Source organism: Schistocerca gregaria, chromosome 3, assembly GCF_023897955.1.
Source record: "Schistocerca gregaria isolate iqSchGreg1 chromosome 3, iqSchGreg1.2, whole genome shotgun sequence".
In the NCBI taxonomy this organism is placed as follows: Eukaryota; Metazoa; Arthropoda; class Insecta; order Orthoptera; family Acrididae; genus Schistocerca; species Schistocerca gregaria.
Window position 1 is genome coordinate 536,869,715 of NC_064922.1, and position 22,292 is coordinate 536,892,006.

General features: G+C 39.2%; 1 protein-coding gene across 21 annotated transcripts in view; it reads left to right on the forward strand.

Annotated features, from left to right (window-relative positions):
• The window catches only part of LOC126356300 (mpv17-like protein 2), a 35,723-nt gene extending 29,805 nt beyond the window's left edge, over positions 1-5,918 (forward strand). For 20 of the 21 annotated variants that reach the window (XM_050007225.1, XM_050007228.1, XM_050007234.1 and 17 more), the window contains one exon: positions 4,981-5,918. In XM_050007225.1, the coding sequence (XP_049863182.1) occupies positions 4,981-5,608 (628 nt within the window). In that variant the 3' untranslated portion in view covers positions 5,609-5,918. Of the gene's footprint in view, positions 1-2,313; positions 2,504-4,980 lie in introns of those variants that run through there. The other variant, XM_050007246.1, reaches the window with a different exon arrangement.
• Positions 5,919-22,292: the final 16,374 nt, after the last annotated feature.

Here is a 22,292-nt window from a genome sequence, read left to right on the forward strand (position 1 = left end):
TTCATTTAATGAGCTAAAGCTGTGTGCCAGACTATACTTGAACCCAGATCTGTATTGCTCGAGTTTGCCCCACTTCAATGCGTTAGCTATTATTCAAACAGTATTACGAGGGGCGTTTGAAAAGTCCATGCAAAAATAAAAACTACTAACGTGTTTATGGTAAACCTTTTTTATTTATTGATGTAGTCTCCTTTTAGACTTACACTTCATCCAGTGCTGTTCTAATTTGTTGATCCCTTCCGAATAATAGGAATTGTCCAAGTCTGCAAAATAGCTATTAGTTGCTGCAATCACCACCTCGTTTGAATAAAATCTTTGTTCCGCCAGCCATTTCTTCAAATTGGGGGACAAATAGTAGTCCAAGGGACCAACTCTGGAGAATTGAGGGGGGGGGGGGGGGGGGAGAGGGGGGGGGGGAGAGTTGGAATCCTATTTCCATTAATTTTGTGACCACAACTGCTGAGTTGTGTGCTCTGGTGCAGTGTTGTGATGGAAAAGGACATTTTTGCATTCCAATCGCTGGCATTTTTCTTGCAGCTCAGTTTTCAAATGATCCAGTAACGATGAATAATATTCACCTGTAATAGTTTTATTCTTTTCTAGATAGACGATGAGGAATCCCAAAAGACAGTCGCCATAACCTTTCTGGCCGAAGGAATGGTCTTCACCTTTTTTGGTGCAGGGTATCCCTTGGTAACCCATTGTTTGGTCTCAGGAGTATAGTAATGTATCCATGTTTCATTCACAGTGACAAAATGACACTTAGTGCTGCGGATTCTTCCTGAATAGCTGCAAACCATCCTTGTAACACCTCACACGAGTCCGTTTCTGGTCAAACATGAGCAATTGCGGAAACCATCTTTTCTTATGTGCAAATGTTAATGCAAAATATGATGTACCCATTCATTTGAGATGCCCACAGCACTAGCAGTCTCACGCAACTTAACACTCTTGTCATCCATCACCATATCATGGATTTTATCAATGATTTCTGGAGTCGTAACCTCCACAGGGCGTCCAGAACGTTCAGCATCACTTGTGCCCATATGGCTACTCCAAAAATTTTGGAACCACTTATAAACTGTTCTAATTGAAGGTGCGCAGAGTCACCATAATGTTTATCAAGCTTCTCTTTAGTCTCCTGATGCGTTTTGCCTTTCATAAATCAATGTTTAATCACCACACGAAATTATTTTCCATCCATTTTTTGACAATCACTCAACTGCTTTGATTCACATGAATGCCAAACACAAAGAAATACACCAATATAGCTGAAACTTGGTGTGTGTTTTATCCAAAGATGCTACTAACTAAACATGACCTCGATATGTGCCGGTGGTGCTGTCTCTCGGACTTTTCAAATGCCACTCATAGTGCTTACTGTGGGCTCCTGTGGCACAGTCTTTGTATGGTGAGGCTCTGCTGTACACTTAACACCATAAAAATGGCCATAGCCGAAACTTGCATTACCTATCATGTTCTGCAGGAGACACACATTACAGCATGTGCAGAACTGCTCATAAAAGTAAAGAACAGTTGTAATTGTAAGTGTAAGAGAAGGATTAACACCTCTTTGACACTTAGCTTAAGGATACATCCTCTAAAAACACTCAAGAAAACTGCACAGTGTGATGTGTAGCATTGCAGACTGCATTGTTTCATAATGTGAAGTCAAGAGTGGTAAGAAGTATCTAAACATTGGCAGAAATACCATAATGCATTCATAACTCAGTGGTCTAGTAGGCAATTACCTGGTAACTAGGTTTGGTTTGTATGTGACTTGATGCTTTTTTTTTTGCATTACTCTTATCAATTTGTTTAATCTATAGACATCATTGGGTTAATATAAATATCAGTTCACAGTTTTTCTTTAGATATATTCGGCTCTCAAAAGGAGACAGCACTTGTCTCCTTTACCACTTCCCATCCAAAGACTTTCAACTTCACCGACTGCCTGCAATTTGTGAGGGAGTGAGTCTATGAGATGCGTAATAAATCTCTCATCTTCTGCTGTCTCTTGCCAGGCAGCTAGAGTGACGTTGCAAAGATCATCACAAATTTCTGGCGCAGGGTCAGCCCAGTTTTGTTGCATGGTCCATTTCATCTGTCCGTATGTTTTCAATAGGACTTTGGTCTGTTGCAGGAGGCGGCCAACTGAGAAGAGAAGTCTCATTCTGTTCTGCAATTTTGCAAACCACTATTGTGCTGTCACTGGTGTGTCTAGGAGACTGGCCCCACTACAAACATATTACTCCATCACGATAAAGTTCTCACATTGATATGGCCATAATATTACTCATAATATGGCTATACTGGGCAACATAGTCAATTATCTATCTAGGGAAGCATTCCAAGTCCATAGTAACACATTCAAGCCCAATCTGCCACAGACGCATGCCCACTTCAGGACGTCTCGTGGATGTATTTGGAGTCGAAATGGGCACATTGTAGCCTTCATCCCTTACTGGACCATCATGTGCTGAGGACAACACCAAATTGTTTGGTAATTTCACATTTCACCAGTCACCACTGACATTTCCGTTGGAAAACAATAATCAACAGACTTTATGATCATCATGCAGACTGTCCTTGATATCGCGTGCTAAATGGTCTGGCCTCCCAGAGCTGGCACCGAACCATATCCATCGATCTGGGAAACTCAGAATTATGTATCAGCTGTACCGCATTTAAAAAGGGATTTTTCCATGACATAATGACACTGGACAGGTTTTGTTACACACCAAAGTCCAGTTCCCAAATGCCCAGTGCCTTGATAACTTTTTACGCATTGTAAGCAGAGCGCTTTTGTACACCATAATGTGTGCCAGACTCTGATGCCGATAAATTCCCTTCCTCCACAAGAACTGTGGCGTGGTCACAAATAGCTTGTTGACAATGAGGCATGATGTATGAGTAATGTGGTACGACTGAAAGCAGTGTGGTGCAGGCATTTATTTGACTTTGCTTCTGTACTGTTTTGGCTGTTGTAGAACAAGTGGTGTATATACAGACCTAACTCACCATGACACATTGTCAGTTTATCATGTAATATCTAGCAATGAAACTGAGAGAAATTCCCATGTATTATGTCAAAAACAGGTGGTAAATTGAAGTATTTGACTCCACAGACATCGTTTTCCACCAGAAGCGACTCATTAATTTATAGCCGAAATTCTGTCACATCTTTTGTGGGGGCATTTGTTGCCCATCATCGAAATTTGTTTCCTGTGATACAGTTGTGGGCTTCATATCAAAAGCTTCTTTTTTCCTTCATAATATCTAGCCTGCCAATTTTACTATTTCACACTGATTATTTAGATAAATCATTAGTTTGTGTTAGTAACTTGTTCTATTGTTTTTGAGAAAATAATTTGTTTAACATTATTGTCTATCGTTATGTAATTCTAATTTTAGCCACACCTTTGTGGTGGATTGCCTCCATGTATCCAGCAGATAACTTAGTCCAGATAAGACGTAACACCATTTGTGTCACACAAATGCAGGGCAAAGAGGGACTATTTTACTGGATTCTAGGACATGTGGGTTGAGATAAATTATATATCTGATATAACAAGAAAAGCAGTCTGCCAGGATAACACTATTTTTCAGTTTTATGTGCTACATAGTACTGCAGACAATTGAATGAGAAGCAGCTCATGAAAATGTTTATGCTGACACTCTGAATACCATTGACATTGATTACATTTCTTGACAAAAGTGATTGCGTGTGCCACTTTTTTTTTCCCACTTATGACCAGAAACTAAGTGCCAATCCACGCATTGGAAGGCCCCAACTTCATTGCGAGCACAAAAAAAAAGAGCAAATGAAGATTCAAAGAGATTAATGATTCTTTATTCTTCTTTCCTCCTATCCACTCCCCACCCCCTTTCAATATTCATGGAATTTTGTATCTACACTCGGTTTCTGAAGGTCAAACTGTTAATCAACATCACCATCTTGAGCTTCTTGCTCAACTCCATGGCAAATTCAGAAAAAAGACCCAAATTGTGGAAGGAAAAAAGTAATGGATTCTGCATCAAGAAAACACACTGGCACATACCAGATTGTCTGTTACAAGGCTTTTAGCAAAGTGCAGCATCCCAGTGTTAGAGACACACACACACACACACTCGGCTCACATCATCAAGGAGTTCAGAGGAAGACTTCCAGCACTGTTTCCATCAGTGACCGATCCGCATGGAGCGTTACATGCGAGTATATTTGAGGGTGACAATAACTAAATATGTAGTTTTTAAATAAAATCAAACAATGGAAAATCGAGGATGGAATGATGACAGTATTATCCTATCCTGTTCATAAATAAAACGTCTTGTTTGACCTGTTATGGGCTTCCCATCAGACAATTTTCATGGCATCGGAACTCACCAGTATTAAAGGGTTGCTCGTCCCCTCTTGTGAAGTGTATAATCAACCAGTTGTGTATACCTGCTAAATTCTATACAGCACATTTACAGTAACAATATGCTTACAGATACTCAGGAATGAGTCTGCTTCATTTTAATGATATCAGATAATAATATCACTAGCAATTAAATCAGTCTACTAGTCCACTTTGTGATGCCCGAAGTGCAGTACAAACTGCAAATCAAAATTAATTTTTTTAATTTTTTTGCCTTTAGCAGCTTGTATTCTGTTTTGATCAAATGAAGTGTCTCCGTGCATTTGTCAGTGCTTAAAGAAACAAATGGGCCAGAAAATTAGAGACTCAAGATAATAATAATGATGATGTATAACTTTTTGGACTTTATTTCATATTAATAAAGGGATTACTGTTGCTTCATAGTTAACTGCTGAAGTAGTACTATTAATAACTGAAAATTTATTTTGTTCTGCCTTCTGTTACTTTAAGGCTTCTTGCCCATAAGAATTGTAAGATTATTTAAATACATGCCTTTTGTGTATGGTTTACCTGAATGACTGGGAACAGAATGCATTACTTTTTGCTGTTTATTTCGTAGGTGGCAGCCAGAAATGCAGTTTATGAGACTTAGTAAAATCCATGTGGTGAAGCAGTTGGCAAGTGGATGTAGAAATGTGGGACACACTATGTTCAACAAATACCTTCTTCTCACCAATGTTGGAATCTCCATGTGCCTCTCTGCTACTGGCGATGTCATCCAGCAACATTACGAGATGATGCATAACGAAAGAAAAAATGTGGAGTTAATAAGAACCCGAAACATGTCCATATCAGGAGTTACTGTTGGTGTTGTATGCCACTTTACATATAACTACTTAGATAAAAAGCTACCTGGAAGATCTCTGCAGACAGTTCTGAAAAAGGTTGTGGTGGATCAACTTGTATTTTCTCCAATATATTTAACTGTGTTTTTCTTCACTCTGGCCATATTAGAGGGTTCTAACTGGGTGACACTAAAGAAAGAAGTTACTCACAAGGCATGGCGGCTGTACCTAGCTGAATGGCTAATTTGGCCTCCAGCACAAGTAATAAATTTCTATTTTTTACCAACAAAATTTCGTGTGCTGTATGACAATACCATATCTCTTGGGTTTGATATATACACTTCATACATCAAACATAATATACCTATTGAGGAAGAAAAAGTGACTCTAGAAGAAAAGTGATCAATATTTATTGCTTAGATGCTGTAACGATAATATAGTGGCTGTGATAATAAAAGTATGGCATGTTCATTACTAAGGTGTTCCCTACTCTTATTTCGTAAATGGGTCAAAAATACTCTTTATTTATTTATTTATTTATTTATTTAGCTTTAGAACAATCCTTGCAGAGAGATTGTTAAGTAGTGAAGTTTATATGTGAAATGAATTGTACATTCCATCCTGTTGATAGTTCAACACAAGTGTACAAATAAACAATCACCAATAAACAACGCTTAAACTGAATAAAGAGCTACATATGTCCCATCGAAAATTGTATTCTTGGTTTCAATTTTAACTCTCCTCCCTTTTTTTATTTGCCTGTCTACAGCGATCCTTCTATCTAGTGAGTTGACATATTAGACCACTGTTATGCAGTGTGACTAAGTATTTGCCTCCTGGTTTGGAAATGACATTTTGTTTTACCTGATGACTGGACAAGATGTCAGGATGCAGACAAGGTTTTTAGATTAGGTGACTCAATCCAATCCAGACACCGATAACTGTAGGAAACACAGAGGTATCAGTGTAAAATTGAAAGAGGTGCCTCATACCTCAGTACACAAGAAACTCAAATACATGTAGAAAGAAATTGAAACTGTATGTGAGATTGTTTGGGCAAGACTCAGTATTGGGTGGCATATAATAATTGGGTCCTTCTGTCACCCACTAGACTTGTCTCCTAATGGAACCGAAACCTTTACCGGAAACCTCATTTAACTTGCATATGAGTTCCCCAATCAGTAGTTGGCGGTGTAATAAGACATCCTGTGAAATGTTAGTGTGCACATCAAAGCTGGTATCAGTGACCATGACATGGTTGGGGTGACAATGAGTACCAACGCACGAAGGGCTGCTGGAAAAAGCAGAACGATATATTTGTTCCGTAAACTAGCTAAAAAAATCAATAGTGTCATATCTCTGTGGGACTTGAAACTTTCAGCGCAAGGCAGGAGCAATGTTGGAACTATGACTCAAGTTCAAAAGCATAGTTGACCAAGCACTGGATAGATATGTACCCAGTATAACAGTGTTCATAAGGGGAGAAATCTCGATGGTATATAGCCAGTGGAAAGAAACAGAGATTACTGCATAATAGGTGTAAAACAAAGCATGGTGTTATAGATAGAGAGTCTGAATGAAATGTATTTGGCTGTCAAGAGAGCAACATGTGACTACTGTAGCAGAATATTGTCAAATGATATTTCACAGAGCCCAAAGAAATTCTGGTCGCATGTGAAGGCTGTTAGTGGTACCAAAGGTAGTGTCCAGTTTCTAGTGAACAAGGTAGTGTCCAGTTTCTAGTGAACGAGACAAAAACTGTAATTAAGTGTAGTAAAGCAAAATCTGAAATGCTCAACTCCATTTTCAAATGTTCCTTTACAAAGGAAAATCCAGGAGAATTGTCTCAATTTAATCCTCATACCACCGAAAAGATGAACAAAATAAGTATTAGTGTCAGTGTTGTTGAGAATCAGTGGACATTGTTAAAATTGAGCAATGCTCCAAGGTCCGATGGTACTTCTAGTGATCATCTGTAATAGATTCCTTGAAAGAAAAACAGCGTCCAGTTCTTTGGGGGGGGGGGAGAAGAAAAAAAAAAGCAGGTCATGCCTGCCTGCAAGAAGGATAATAGAAGTGATCCGCAAAAATACCATCCAATGTCCTTCACACTGATTTTTTTTATAGACTCTGAGTTCAAACGTAATGAGGTATCATGAACAGAATGACCTCCTCAGTGCAAACCAGCGTGGATTACAGTCGTCTGAAATCCAACTCGCACTTTTCTCACTTTACATATTGAAAGCTTTGGATCAAGACAGCCAGGAAGAGGCAGTATTTCTTGATTTCTGTAAAGCATTTGACTTGGTAACACACTTACACTTATTGTCAGAAGTACAATCTTATGGTGTATCAAGAGAAATTTGCAACTGGATTGAGGACTTTGGTAGGGAGGATGCAGCATGTTATCTATATAAGAGTGTCATCATCAGGTGTAGAAGTAACTTTGTGTGTGCCCCAGGGAAGTGTGTTGGGACTCTTCCTGCTCATATTGTAGATTAATGACCTTGCAGACAATATTAATAGTAATCTCATACTTTTTGCATTTATCTGCAATGAAGTACTACTAGAAAGAAGCTGTGTAAATATTCAGTCAGAGCTTGATAAGTTTTCAAAATTGTGCAAAGATTGTCAGTTTGGTTTAAAAGTTAAAAAATGTAAAATTGTGCACATCACAGAACGAAAAGCTTAGTATTCTACGACTATAATATCAGTGAGTCACTGTTGGAATTGGCAAACTTGTACGAAAACATGGGTGTAACACTTTATAGGTATCTTGGCAGAATACTGGCGAAGTGCACTCAGTCTACAAGGGGGATTGCTAATAAATCACTCGTGTGACTGGTTCTAGAATATTACTCAAGTGTGTGGGACACACATGAAATGGGATCAATGGAGGATATTGAACGAATGCAGAGAAGGGCAGCACAAATGGTCAAAGGTTTATTTGATCTGTAGGAGTGTTGCAGAGATAGTGAATGAACTGAACTCTCTTGAAGATAGACGTAAACTATCCTGAGAAAGCATTTTAACAAATTTCCGAGAACTGGCTTTAAATCATGGCTCTAGGGATATACTACAATCCCCTACATATTGCTTACATTGGGATCATGAGGGCAAGATTAAAATAATTACTGCATGCACAAAGGCATTCAGTCACTCATTCTTCCTACACTCTGTACTTGAATGGAACAATAAGAAACACTAATAACTAGTACAATTGAATGCACCATCTGCCACACATCCCATTGTTGGTTGCAGATGTAGAAACATAAACATATTTATCACATATAAATAATTATAAAATAATATTGATGTCTATCAAACAATGTAATTAACCTAATTTTTGATAATTCATGTATTTGATCATGATAGTTAACTATAACAAAGAAATATTAATTAACTGTTTTTTGAGATAACATATACAGGATGAATCACCTAAAACTTGCACAGCAAATATTTCGGTAATGGAAGGCGCCATTGACATGTGGATTTCACAAATAGGAATGGTTGGCAGAGGCCTGCCTTTGCAACCTGTACACAGTGTTGTGGTCTTCCAATGTGTATTTATTTACAAAAGTTACATCAATGGAACAGTGACTGTAGACAGTACTGCGACCAGAGTAGACTGAAAGAATGGCAACTGTGCTTGTTGCAGGAGTATAGTGTAAGTAGTTACAAGATGATATAGTTTGAACACTGTAAACACTGACACTTGTTTGTTCCATGTTGTAGCACAGACTAGGGTGAATTTCTCATGCATACGTAGATGCAGCCCTACACAGATGTTAATGTCTCAAGGGGTGTGATGATGTTAAATGGGGCATTGCCTAGGACAAACAAAAGACAGAGGTGGATACAGTATCTCTGTGTAGTCTGACACATAAAGAACCAATGTACCCTCAAAGCCTGTGCTCAAAATGACCACTGCCAGCATCATTACAAGTTTGCAGTCTGTCATTCCATGTCAGCTGCACACTTTCTAACATTCCATGTCAGCTGCACACTTTCTAACATTCCAGTAGAAACTGAAATGCAGGCAGCAGTAATATGCAATTTCATGTCATCTGTAATCATTAGAAGAGATTGACGTCTATTGGCATTCTTTCGGTGTACACAGTGCGTGAATGAATGGCATGCTTCCTACATTCACCATAAACCATGATCATGTCTGCTTTTTTCGCATTAGGAAGTACCATCTTCCAAGCATGTCCTTCTATGACCACTATCTTTTAGTTCACAAATATATAAAACAATGAAAAGGCAACCATTCCCTGTAACAAATCAATGCGTGGAGTGCAGAAACTTGTAACAGGAAACAGCACTCACACTAGCTTTCACTCACTCACTCACTCACTCTCTAGCAAAAGTACACACCTTCAGACGCACAAATGCACACTCACATGGCCATGGCAAGACTGACTGTATTGAAAGCAGTTGCTTAAGCTGTTGGAAATGAGGAGGGAGTAGTGGGAAAGATGCAGTTCTTTGGATAGTTTATTCTGCAGCAACACAACAAAATAAGAAGAGCACAGGGGGTAGTGCAAAAACATGTGTAAGCAGAAAGAGGGAGGAGTGGTTTAATTGGGTGTCCATAAATTTAGGTGTAGCATTGAAACCACACTGCTTGACAGTACATGACTGTTGGGTATGGCATGGCATTGCTGTCCTCCAATAATTGCATAGACGTACCCAGCGGGGTAGACTGGGACTTAAACTATGTAGTATCTAAAGCACGGTGCATCTGGCCATCCAAATTTAGTTTTCCTGTGGTTACCGTAAATTTCAGGATGCAAATGCTGAAGTAGCTCATTTGAAGAGGATACAATCAATTTTCTTCTGCAATTTGTGTGTGTACTCTTTCATAAAAAATCTCAGTGTTGATGGTGCATTAAACACTAATCTTACTTCTGAATAAATTAATTTGTTCCTTATTGATGTATGCAAGTTATATTTTGATCAATTAATTCTCACTTGAAATTTCTTCGCCACAAAACTTAAGGGGGGGGGGGGGGGGGGAATCTACAATAATTTCATGTCCTCAGAAGTTGCATGTTGTGTGACAATAGTACTTCTGTTTCAAATGTGTTACAAAGTCTGAAAGATGATCCAAGCTAACAAGGTAACGTTATGTTGATATATGACTTGTTGATAATGTTGGCATGGATAAGCCTTTATGTCCTCCCTCCCTTCCGTCATGGTGGCTGACCTTTTTTTATGTAGGGTTTTGAGGAAAACAGCCTTTGAATCAGCAGCCCCTAAACCAACAACTTTGAATCCCCGTGGAGGTGTACTGGTTACACATTATTTAAGTCAGTCAGAGCTGTGGCATGCAGATGTGTGCTCAGTTTTGTCACACTCCTTCTCCAGGTTGTTTTGCGAAGTTGACTGCAAATGTGTGTGTAGACTTTACATCTGAACATTTTGAGATGGCTGATCAAAACGTAGTAACAGTTTTAGAAACAAGGCTGAGCAAATATGGAACGACCAGGCAAGGTTCAGGGAAAACATCTTTCACTTGTAGTTTACACACATTATTTAAACAAGACCCAAACTTTTTCAATAGGAAAATATTTCTGGCGTTTTAATATAATAACAAAAAAGTGCAAAGGGTAAAAAAAAAAAACATGTAGTGTGAACTACAGGCCTACTCAAGTGCTTGAGAAAGATTTACAATTGCCCAATTCTTAAAAGAAGTATTAACCATTTTTTAAAAAAAATTAAGAGGCTCCCCGAAAAATGTGCTTTCTACTCAATTAGCAAATGCTTATAAATTGCTTTATGTAACTTGTGATTTGGTGAGCTGTTTGCAGAGATGCTCACAGAACAACAGACCGACAGCAGTGCCTCAAGTGGTATGGAGATGAAGTAAAATATGAAAACATTGCAGGTTGCAACCCCCCTCCCCTTTTGCTTACGTTGTAGCTTTTTATTTTTATTTTAATTTTAATTCCTTATTTTTCTGGGTGTGCTATGTAATTTTGGCTGCCATCATAATAAAATAATTGAAACACAGCTGTAGCGCACTGTACTACAGCAGAGAGAAACCTGTTCAGTAATATTTTCAGTCTATTTTTGACGTTTGCATCTGACAGACAAGAAAACGTGTCAGGCGCAATCATCAAAAATAGACTTTTAGATTGACATGCTTATATTGTTATTTATCAACATGTAAAAGCTTCAGCATGTTTTATGGTTCATAAGAACTAGATGCAACACTTGAAACTGAGAGTAAGTCAAAACAAGCTCGTAGTGTAAATAATTGAAGCAAATGAAAAATAACATTATAGCAACATTATAGCAGCTAAACTGAACTACAAATATTCCTGAATAATATCATAATTCTTTACATCATACAAGCTGCTGGATCAATGGACGAAATAAGAGAATAAGTAGCAGTTAAAGAGGTTCAATTAAGAAATATTTATCACAGTATTAATTAATGAAGAATTCTAAAATTTGTTACAACTGTGTTTCAGGACTGTAAGTTCTGAGTAACTGCCCAGCAAACTTGCACTACTGACCATTAATTTCTTAAAAAGGTTCCTACATCTTACTACTATAAATGCTTCAACACAAAAAAGAAAACATCAATATCAAGTACCAAAAGCAGGAAAGGTGGATAAAAACAGTGAAATGAAAACAAAACTTACTTTTGTTTCACTATTAACAACACTTGTCACATGTTTTGGAAACACATCCCTGTTTAGCCTATGCCTACTTTTATTCATAAAATCTTCTTCGAAAAAATGATCTTCACAAACAAAATAAGAAGCACAGTTCACATCTGGTGACAGTTTACAAACACTCTTCCACTTCAGAAGCAACTCTTGAGGTTATTTTGGAAACCTGTAGAAATGCTTGTTGCAAATTTCCTCCGTTGAATCCATGTAATAGCCAGATGAACAGCTGGGGAACTTGCAGGAGTATTTCAACGTGTCTGTTGTGTTGAATATACTGGGGGGGGGGGAGGTCCATCACGTAAAAGTCTTCATTAATTAAAACTACTACAGACATATCAAATGAAAATGAGTAGTATGTAAATATGAAACAAATACAAGGATACTGTAACCGAGGACCACAGACTTTAGTGCAGAGCAAGATGATAGAATATTTCAAAACAACCACCATTGGAGTTTAGACAGCTCTCATTGGTCAGTTCCAGCTTCGTTTGACCCCTAGGGCCTCTAGTGGTCTGGAATGGAACTACGTGGCTTGTTGCCTCTTCGCCCATATAGCATTCACCCCCATGGAGCTGCTGTTCCTCAGTTATCGCAGGTCTGGGTGCACTTCCACCATGTCAGACAGACATCATTTTCTGCAAGGCGTGGCCCTTATGCCGGCAAAACTAGAACACACTAAGGCGTGTGTTATCAGTTGGTTCCATACCACTTGTTCAGAAGTAATTTTAATAAATACACCTGGAAGGGGAATATAAGTCCATTGCTAAATAGCACAATGTCTCTATGAAATCAGTCAATATGGAAGCACCAACTACCAGGGGGTCAAAAGGCAATGGGCAGACCCTAGGCTTGCAATCCCCACGTGGCCGTATCGAACCAAAACACACAAGAGACATCACAGAGACCCAGGTCAACTCGAGAGGATCACTCCATCTCCCACACTGCCAAATGTGCCCTCTCATGGCCAACATCACTGAAATCAAGCTGCTGCTACAATGTCAGTGCCTCCACCAAATTAATTGAATAAATATGAAATGAGCAACGCTATCCAGGCTCATTCTTTTGGAAATTCACATAAGCAGATAGCTAAGCCATCAATCAGAGATTTGTAACCAGTATCAATATTCGTGTCCAGGATCACAGTGCTACAAACACTCCACTAAATTACAGAAGTTAAAGGTCATTCAGTGGTCAAAAAATATCCAGGACAGAGAATGATCCCCTTCAACTGAATGCAAACACCGATGGGCATCTCGCTCTCAAAACCAATGGGGCATCCCCCTGTCTGTTCTGGTAGTCTCATAGTAACTAGCGTTGCCACTTCCGTCCAGCCAGAGCTGCCCCACCAGACTGCCTTGTACGATCACTCCATCCATTGTACTGCCAATTGTGCCCTCTCAGGGCCACGGTCACTGAAACTAAGCTGTCGCTGCAAGGCCAGCACCTCCTCCAGAACAAGAACACCTCAAAAGAAAACAAACGGCAGACAGAGCCCAGGAATTCAAAGGAAGCTGAGCCACATGGCTCACATTCTTTCTTAAAATGCGCTCTTTAAATCTGTCAGAATACATCAACAACTTTGTTATGAAAGGGCAGATGCCAATGAAACTAGCCACTGAAACCAGGACACAGATATTTTGAAGTGCAATGCTGAAAATCGAGTGGGCAACTAGAATTGAAGAAATAGAAGATGATATACTGAATTATGACCATCAAACGGATTCCAATACGGAACAGGGCATTCAATGTATCACGGAGCAAATTGATCTGAACATAGATCCAGAAGCATGTCTTCCGTAGCCCCTAAAATAATGACAAAAAGTAACATAGGTAACACATCCACTGCAGTAAAAACTTACAATACTAGCAAGTGTGACAAATACATTAGCGCAACTTAAGGTAACAGTGTACAATCCACACGAACTACTGAGCAGACTCTTCAAGCATACAATGTACCATCTAGCACTGTTGACGTGCAACATGATGAAATGATGAGGACAAAGTGAAGCCATCAAATACATAAAACAATGTGACCACATCTACCATTACAGACTCTAGACAGTACAGTAGATATCACTCAGATTTGTAAACATATCAACTTCAATTCAAAACTGAATAACTTAGAGGACAAAAGAATCTTACACATTGCCCTCCAATACATAACAAGAATAGGGTATGAAAAGGGGAAATCAATCACCTTCTCCGCAACTGAGGCAGGAGGTAGGTTAATACTGAAGACAAATAATGTGTCCATAGATTTTAAGGAATTATGTGACCTGTTTTGTCAAGTCTACACAAAAAGATCAGATCCTACAGATATATAGCATGTGCAGACACACCTCTTACAAGCTCCAACTCACATCCCCTCCAGCAGTACATTTGAAAAAAACATACTGTAATGGCCTTAAAAATTTTTACAGAATAATGCAATGAGAAGCTCCTCTGTAATGGCTGAACTTTAAAAAGAGCACGAGAAATGGGAACTGGTGTGTTGCATATTCAGGAGCCATGTCTAAAAAATGGGGGACTCACACATTTCCCTCCTTGAGCAACATTATGCATAAAACTGCCCCTGCCTGAACTGGGACTGCAAGCTACCACTGCACTGAGAACCTACCATGACGCAATTTCCACATTCATCACAGGATATGCACCAAGTTATTTGAGTGCACAGACTTTGGTGCATGCAAAACATGCACAGAGGGGTGTGCTTCTCAAACTCATAAGAGGCCTTTGGCAACCGATGCTTAATTGGTGCTCCTTGTTGCAGTCTCCTACTGGTTATGTAAAGGGTAGCAGATGAAAGCCCAAGACATCGTAGACCAAAGGCCCAACTCCTGAACTGGAATGTGGCCATATGGCAGTTGTTGTTGTTGTCTACAGTCCTAAGACTGGTTTGATGCAGCTCTCCATGCTACTCTATCCTGTGCAAGCTGCTTCATCTCCCAGTACCTACTGCAACCTACATCCTTCTGAATCAGCTTAGTGTACTCATCTCTCGGTCTCCCTCTACGATTTTTACCCTCCAACGCTAAATTTGTGATCCCTTGATGCCTCAAAACATGTCCTACCAACCGATCCCTTCTTCTAGTCAAGTTGTGCCACAAACTTCTCTTCTCCCCAATCCTATTCAATACCTCCTCATTAGTTACGTGATCTATCCACCTTATCTTCAGTATTCTTCTCTAGCACCACATTTCGAAAGCTTCTATTCTCTTCTTGTCCAAACTAGTTACCGTCCATGTTTCACTTCCATACATGGCTACACTCCAAACAAATACTTTCAGAAACGACTTCCTGATACATAAATCTATATTCGATGTTAACAAATTTATCTTCTTCAGAAACGCTTTCCTTGCCATTGCCAGTCTACATTTTATATCCTCTCTACTTCAACCATCATCAGTTATTTTACTTCCTAAATAGCAAAACTCCTTTACTACTTGAAGTGTCTCATTTCCTAATCTAATTCCCTCAGCATCACCCGATTTAATTTGACTACATTCCATTATCCTCGTTTTGCTTTTGTTGATGTTCATCTTATATCCTCCTTTCAAGACACTGTCCATTCCGTTCAACTGCTCTTCCAAGTCCTTTGCCGTCTCTGACAGAATTACAATGTCATCGGCGAACCTCAAAGTTTTTACTTCGTCTCCATGAATTTTAATACCTACTCCAAATTTTTCTTTTGTTTCCTTTACTGCTTGCTCAATATACAGATTGAATAACATCAGGGAGAGACTACAACCCTGTCTCACTCCCTTCCCAACCACTGCTTCCCTTTCATGTCCCTCGACTCTTATAACTGCCATCTGGTTTCTGTACAAATTGGAAATATCCTTTCGCTCCCTTTATTTTTCCCCTGCCACCTTTAGAATTTGAGAGAGAGTACTCCAATCAACAATGTCAAAAGCTTTCTCTAAGTCTACAAATGCTAGAAACGTAGGTTTGCCCTTCCTTAATCTTTCTTCTAAGGTAAGTCGTAAGGTCAGTATTGCCTCACGTGTTCCAGTATTTCTACAGAATCCAAACTGATCTTCCCCGAGGTCGGCTTCTACTAGTTTTTCCATTCGTCTGTAAAGAATTCGCGTTAGTATTTTGCAGCTGTGACTTATTAAACTGATAGTTCGGTAATTTTCACATCTGTCAGCACCTGCTTTCTTTGGGATTGGAATTATTATATTCTTCTTGAAGTCTGAGGGTATTTCGCCTGTCTCATACATCTTGCTCACCAGCTGGTAGAGTTTTGTCATGACTGGCTCTCCCAAGGCCGTCAGTAGTTCTAATGGAATGTTGTCTACTCCCGGGGCCTTGTTTCGACTCAGGTCTTTCAGTGCTCTGTCAAACTCTTCACGCAGTATCGTATCTCCCATTTCGTCTTCATCTACATCCTCTTCTATTTCCATAATATTGTCCTCAAGTACATTACCCTTGTATAAACCTTCTATATACTCCTTCCACCTTTCTGCCTTTCCTTCTTTGCTTAGAACTGGGTTGCCATCTGAGCTCTTGATATTCATACACGTGGTTCTCTTCTCTCCAAATGTCTCTTTAATTTTCCTGTAGGCAGTATCTATCTTACCCCTAGTGAGATAAGCTTCTACATCCTTACATTTGTCCTCTAGCCGTCCCTGTTTAGCCATTTTGCACTTCCTGTCGATCTCATTTTTGAGACGTCTGTATTCCTTTTTGCCTGCTTCATTTACTGCATTTTTATATTTTCTCCTTTCATCAATTAAATTCAATATTTCTTCTGTTACCCAAGGATTTCTAGCAGCCCTCGTCTTTTTACCTACTTTATCCTCTGCTGCCTTCACTACTTCATCCCTCAGAGCTACCCATTCTTCTTCTACGGTATTTCTTTCCCCTATTCCTGTCAATTGTCCCCTTATGCTCTCCCTGAAACTCTGTACAACTTCTGGTTCTTTCAGTTTATCCAGGTCCCATCTCCTTAATTTCCCACATTTTTGCCGTTTCTTCAGTTTTAATCTACAGGTCATAACCAATAGATTGTGGTCCGAGTCCACATCTGCCCCTGGAAATGTCTTACAACTTAAAACCTGGTTCGTAAATCTCTGTCTTACCACTATATAATCTATTTGATACCTTTTAGTATCTCCAGGGTTCTTCCACGTATACAACCTTCTTTCATGATTCTTAAACCAAGTGTTAGCTATGATTAAGTTGTGCTCTGTGCAAAATTCTACTAGGCGGCTTCCTCTTTCATTTCTTAGCCCCAATCCATATTCACCTACTATGTTTCCTTCTCTCCCTTTTCCTACTGCCGAATTCCAGTCACCCATTACTATTAAATTTTCGTCTCCCTTCACTATCTGAACAATTTCTTTTATTTCATCGTACATTTCTTCAATTTCTTCATCATCTGCAGAGCTAGTTGGCATATAAACTTGTACTACTGTAGTAGGTGTGGGCTTCGTATCTATCTTGGCCACAATAATGTGTTCACTATGCTGTTTGTAGTAGCTTACCCGCATTCCTGTTTTACTATTCATTATTAAACCTACTCCTGCATTACCCCTATTTGATTTTGTGTTTATAACCCTGTAGTCACCTGACCAGAAGTCTTGTTCCTCCTGCCACCGAACTTCACTAATTCCCACTATATCTAACTTTAACCTATCCATTTCCCTTTTTAAATTTTCTAACCTACCTGCCCGATTAAGGGATCTGACATTCCACGCTCCGATCCGTAGAACGCCAGTTTTCTTTCTCCTGATAACGACATCCTCCTGAGTAGTCCCCGCCCGGAGATCCGAATGGGGTACTATTTTACCTCCGGAATATTTTACCCAAGAGGATGCCATCATCATTTAATCATACAGTAAAGCTGCATGTCCTCGGGAAAAATTACGGCTGTAGTTTCCCCTTGCTTTCAGCCGTTCGCAGTACCAGCACAGCAAGGCCGTTTTGGTTAATGTTGCAAGGCCAGATCAGTCAATCATCCAGACTGTTGCCCCTGCAACTACTGAAAAGGCTGCTGCCCCTCTTCAGGAACCACAAGTTTGTCTGGCCTCTCAACAGATACCCCTCCGTTGTGGTTGCACCTACGGTACGGCTGTCTGTATCGCTGAGGCACGCAAGCCTCCCCACCAACGGCAAGGTCCATGGTTCATGGGGGGGCAGACCAATTGGGAAATCAGTGAAAAAGGTTGAAGAGTCTACCAACTAATCCCAAGCATTCAAGAATTCCTCACACTTCACCATGCAAGCCTCAGTCAAGGCACAGTACATTACCTAACAGGATATGGGCCATACCCAATTTACCTGTACAAGTTTACCAGGAAAGAAACAACATCTGTCAGTACTGTCATACAGGAACACCTGACCGCATTACCTTTGACTGTGATACCTGTAATGGAATTAGGGAACCAGTAGAGAGTAACCAACTATATTGATAAGTACTGGCGCTGTAAGGAGGTGTGAATTATGCGGATTATTTTGAGTTGTGTGGGTGGCAGATACTTTCACCAGTAGCAGTTCACACATCACGTTTGCACCTCCATTGTCTTTCACCATGATTAGCACTGTAACAGTCTAAATTGATTGATATATTAACTCGCTTTTGAAGAAAGTGACATTTACTTCTTTCTTGAAGTAAAGGATGCACTGTCAGGCTCTGGATAAAGAATGCAGTATAATACAATCATAAATAAAGTTGCTGTGTTTTCCATACTTTACAGGCTATGGTGTATCTAGGTATCATTTTCAGGATGAGCAATTTAGAAATGAAAGAAACTGGCTCCATTTCCAAAAGATATGTTTTAAAAGCTTTTACACAAATATATATTTTTGTCTGGCCTACACGTGATATGTGCCCCCAAAATGACGGAGAGGAAGAGGTAGATGTTTGATGAGTGAAAACTTTGATATCAGTTTAAGGAAACATTAGAATACAGATGTACATTCATCTTTCTTTATGTACATATCCCTTTTTGGTGCAGGGCATGTTTATATTGCTTCTTTGTCCCACACAGTGTTCAGATACTTATAAAATGACTAAACCAAAATAAGATCTACCACACAATTGTACAAACTTACAAGATTAGGATTGGATTGGATTGTTTGAGGGAAGAGACCAAACAGCGAGGTCATCGGTCTCATCGGATTAGGGAAGGATGGGGAAGGAAGTCGGCTGTGCCCTTTCAAAGGAACCATCCTGGCATTTGCCTGGAACGATTTAGGGAAATCACGGAAAACCTAAATGAGGATGGCTGGATGCGGGATTGAACCATCGTCCTCCCGAATGCTAGTCCAGTGTGTTAACCACTGCGCCTCCCCGCTCGGTACTTGCAAGAAACAAAGAATTGCTGGGGTACACCCCTCCCATCCTGCACAGCATCAGCGTAGGAGTGTCAATGTGAATAACGAAGTGTTAATGAGTGTATATAGTGTTGTGGAAGATGTGAATGCGAGTGCTGCATCACATAATGTGTGTGTGCAACCAAGGTAGAACACATAGTATCACATCAGTCCGATGTTGGAGCAACTTTCAGTTCCACCTAGGCAACAGAGATAAGGAGATGCACATCAAATGGAGGTACATAACACACAAAGTATAGTGGTCCAGATGTTATTCTCAGACTTTTTCAAACACACTCACAAAAAAATTACTGGTCAACATTGGAGCCAACATCTTGCTGCTGCAGGGAGGTGTTTGATTGTGATCCATCAGTCACCTCAAATGAGTGTGTGTGCACGTTCCAACACTGCAGGAGGTGCATGCTGTGTGTGGCTGGCCGACAAGCAGATCGGACAAGTTTGCATGGCCTTGTTGTGAGATAACAGACACCTTGTTCAATGACTCAATGTGCGTATTGTTTACTGCCAGATCTCCATAGATATTCTGCAAGCAGCTATGAATGTCTACAATGCTCTGGTCTTCTGCTAAAAGAATTCAATGAGAACTCTCTGTTTGGAATGCACCTCCATTACAGATGCCATTTTTGAGGACTACATACAGTGCTGCTTTCTATCAGAACTTAATCAAACTATAGAGGCTGAAACAGGAATATGCCATGGTTTCGCACAACAAATTCTCCACTGTTTCATCCAAAAGTGGCAGAGAAAAAAAGTATTGCATTATAGTCTGTGTAGAATGCTGTGGCCAGTAGATGTGCAGACAGCACGGCATGCGTGGGGAGATCGTCAGTTGTGGGGGTTATGGGCAGGTGTTGTAGGAGAAATGCTGAGTGCTGGAGAGAAAGTGCCATTCTAAACTGAAATCTTAAAAAATGAATTTTAAGGAGGCAGATGACAAAACAAGAGCAAAATAATAATAATAATAATAATAATAATAAGTGGAATATACCAAGGAGACTCATTAAGTCCATTCTGGTTCTGCCTTGCTCTGAACCCACTATCCAACATGCTAAATAATACAAATTATGGATGCAATATTACTGGAACATACCCACACAAAATCACACATTTGCTATACATGGATGATCTAAAACTACTGGCAGCAACAAATCAACAACTCAACCAATTACTAAAGATAACAGAAGTATTCAGCAATGATATAAATATGGCTTTTGGAACAGACAAATGTAAGAAAAATAGCATAGTCAAGGGAAAACACACTAAACAAGAAGATTACATATTGGATAACCACAGCGACTGCCTAGAAGCGATGGAAAAAACAGATGCCTATACATATCTAGGATACAGACAAAAAATAGGAATAAATAATACAAATATTAAAGAACTAAAAGAAAAATATAGACAAAGACTAACAAAAATACTGAAAACAGAATTGACAGCAAGAAACAAGACAAAAGCTATAAATACTTATGCTATACCAATATTGACCTACTCATTTGGAGTAGTGAAATGGAGTAACACAGACCCAGAAGCACTCAATACACTTACACGATCACAATGCCACAAATATAGAATACATCATATACATTCAGCAACAGAAAGATTCACATTAAGCAGAAAGGAAGGAGGAAGGGGATTTATCGACATAAAAAAAAACCTACATTATGGACAGGTAGACAATTTAAGAAAATTCTTTCTAGAACGAGCAGAAACTAGCAAAATACACAAAGCAATCACTCATATAAATACATCGGCTACACCATTGCAATTTCATAACCACTTCTACAACCCTTTAGATCACACAACATCAACAGATACGAAGAAAGTAAATTGGAAAAAGAAAACACTACATGGCGAGCACCCATATCATCTAACACAGCCACACATCGATCAAGACGCATCCAACACATGGCTAAGAAAAGGCAATATATACAGTGAGACGGAAGGATTCATGATTGCAATACAGGATCAAACAATAAACACCAGATATTACAGCAAGCGTATTATTAAAGATCCCAATACCACAACGGATAAATGCAGACTTTGCAAACAACAAATAGAAACAGTAGATCACATCACAAGCGGATGTACAATACTAGCGAATACAGAATACCGCAGAAGACATGACAATGTAGCAAAAATAATACATCAACAGCTCGCCTTACAACATAAACTTATAAAACAACACGTTCCCACATACAAGTATGCACCACAAAATGTACTGGAGAATGATGAATACAAATTATACTGGAACAGAACCATTATAACAGATAAAACAACACCGCATAACAAACCTGACATCATACTCACCAATGAAAAGAAGAAATGAACACAACTAATCGAAATATCCATACCCAATACAACAAATATACAAAAGAAAACAGGAGAAAAAATTGAAAAATACAGCCAACTGGCTGAGGGAGTCAAGGATATGTGGCATCAGGATAAAGTTGACATTATACCAATTATACTATCAACTACAGGAGTCATACCATACAATATCCACGAGTACTTCAATGCAATACAGCTACATCCAAACTTATATATACAACCAAACTTATATATACAACTACAGAAATCCGTTATTATTGATACATGTTCAATTACCCGAAAGTTCCTAAATGCAATATAACGTATACCGTACAGTTAAAAGGAAGTCACGCTTGATCAAGGTCCGCGTCACTTTCCATTTTTAACCAGACATAACGTCTGAGAAAAGGATGATGATGATGATGATGATGATGATGATAATGATAATGATAATGATAATAATAATAATAATAATAATCCCAGCTTGCTTCGTCACAGACTTCCAACCACAACTACTGAGTTTTTGTGTAGGAAGCGGTTCTCATGCTGCTTAAGGAAGAAATTAGACTTTGTTGCTCTTTTCCAAATAGTGACACCATCACTTACAAAACAAAGCAATTCACTTTTTGTGCCTTGATCTGAGGCCAGAGAAAATGGCTGACAAAACAAAATGTGGCATTTAGCATTAGTGCAGACTATTAAACATCTGTGCAAACAAAATAGAAACTGGGAAAGAATCATTTGTTCGTTAT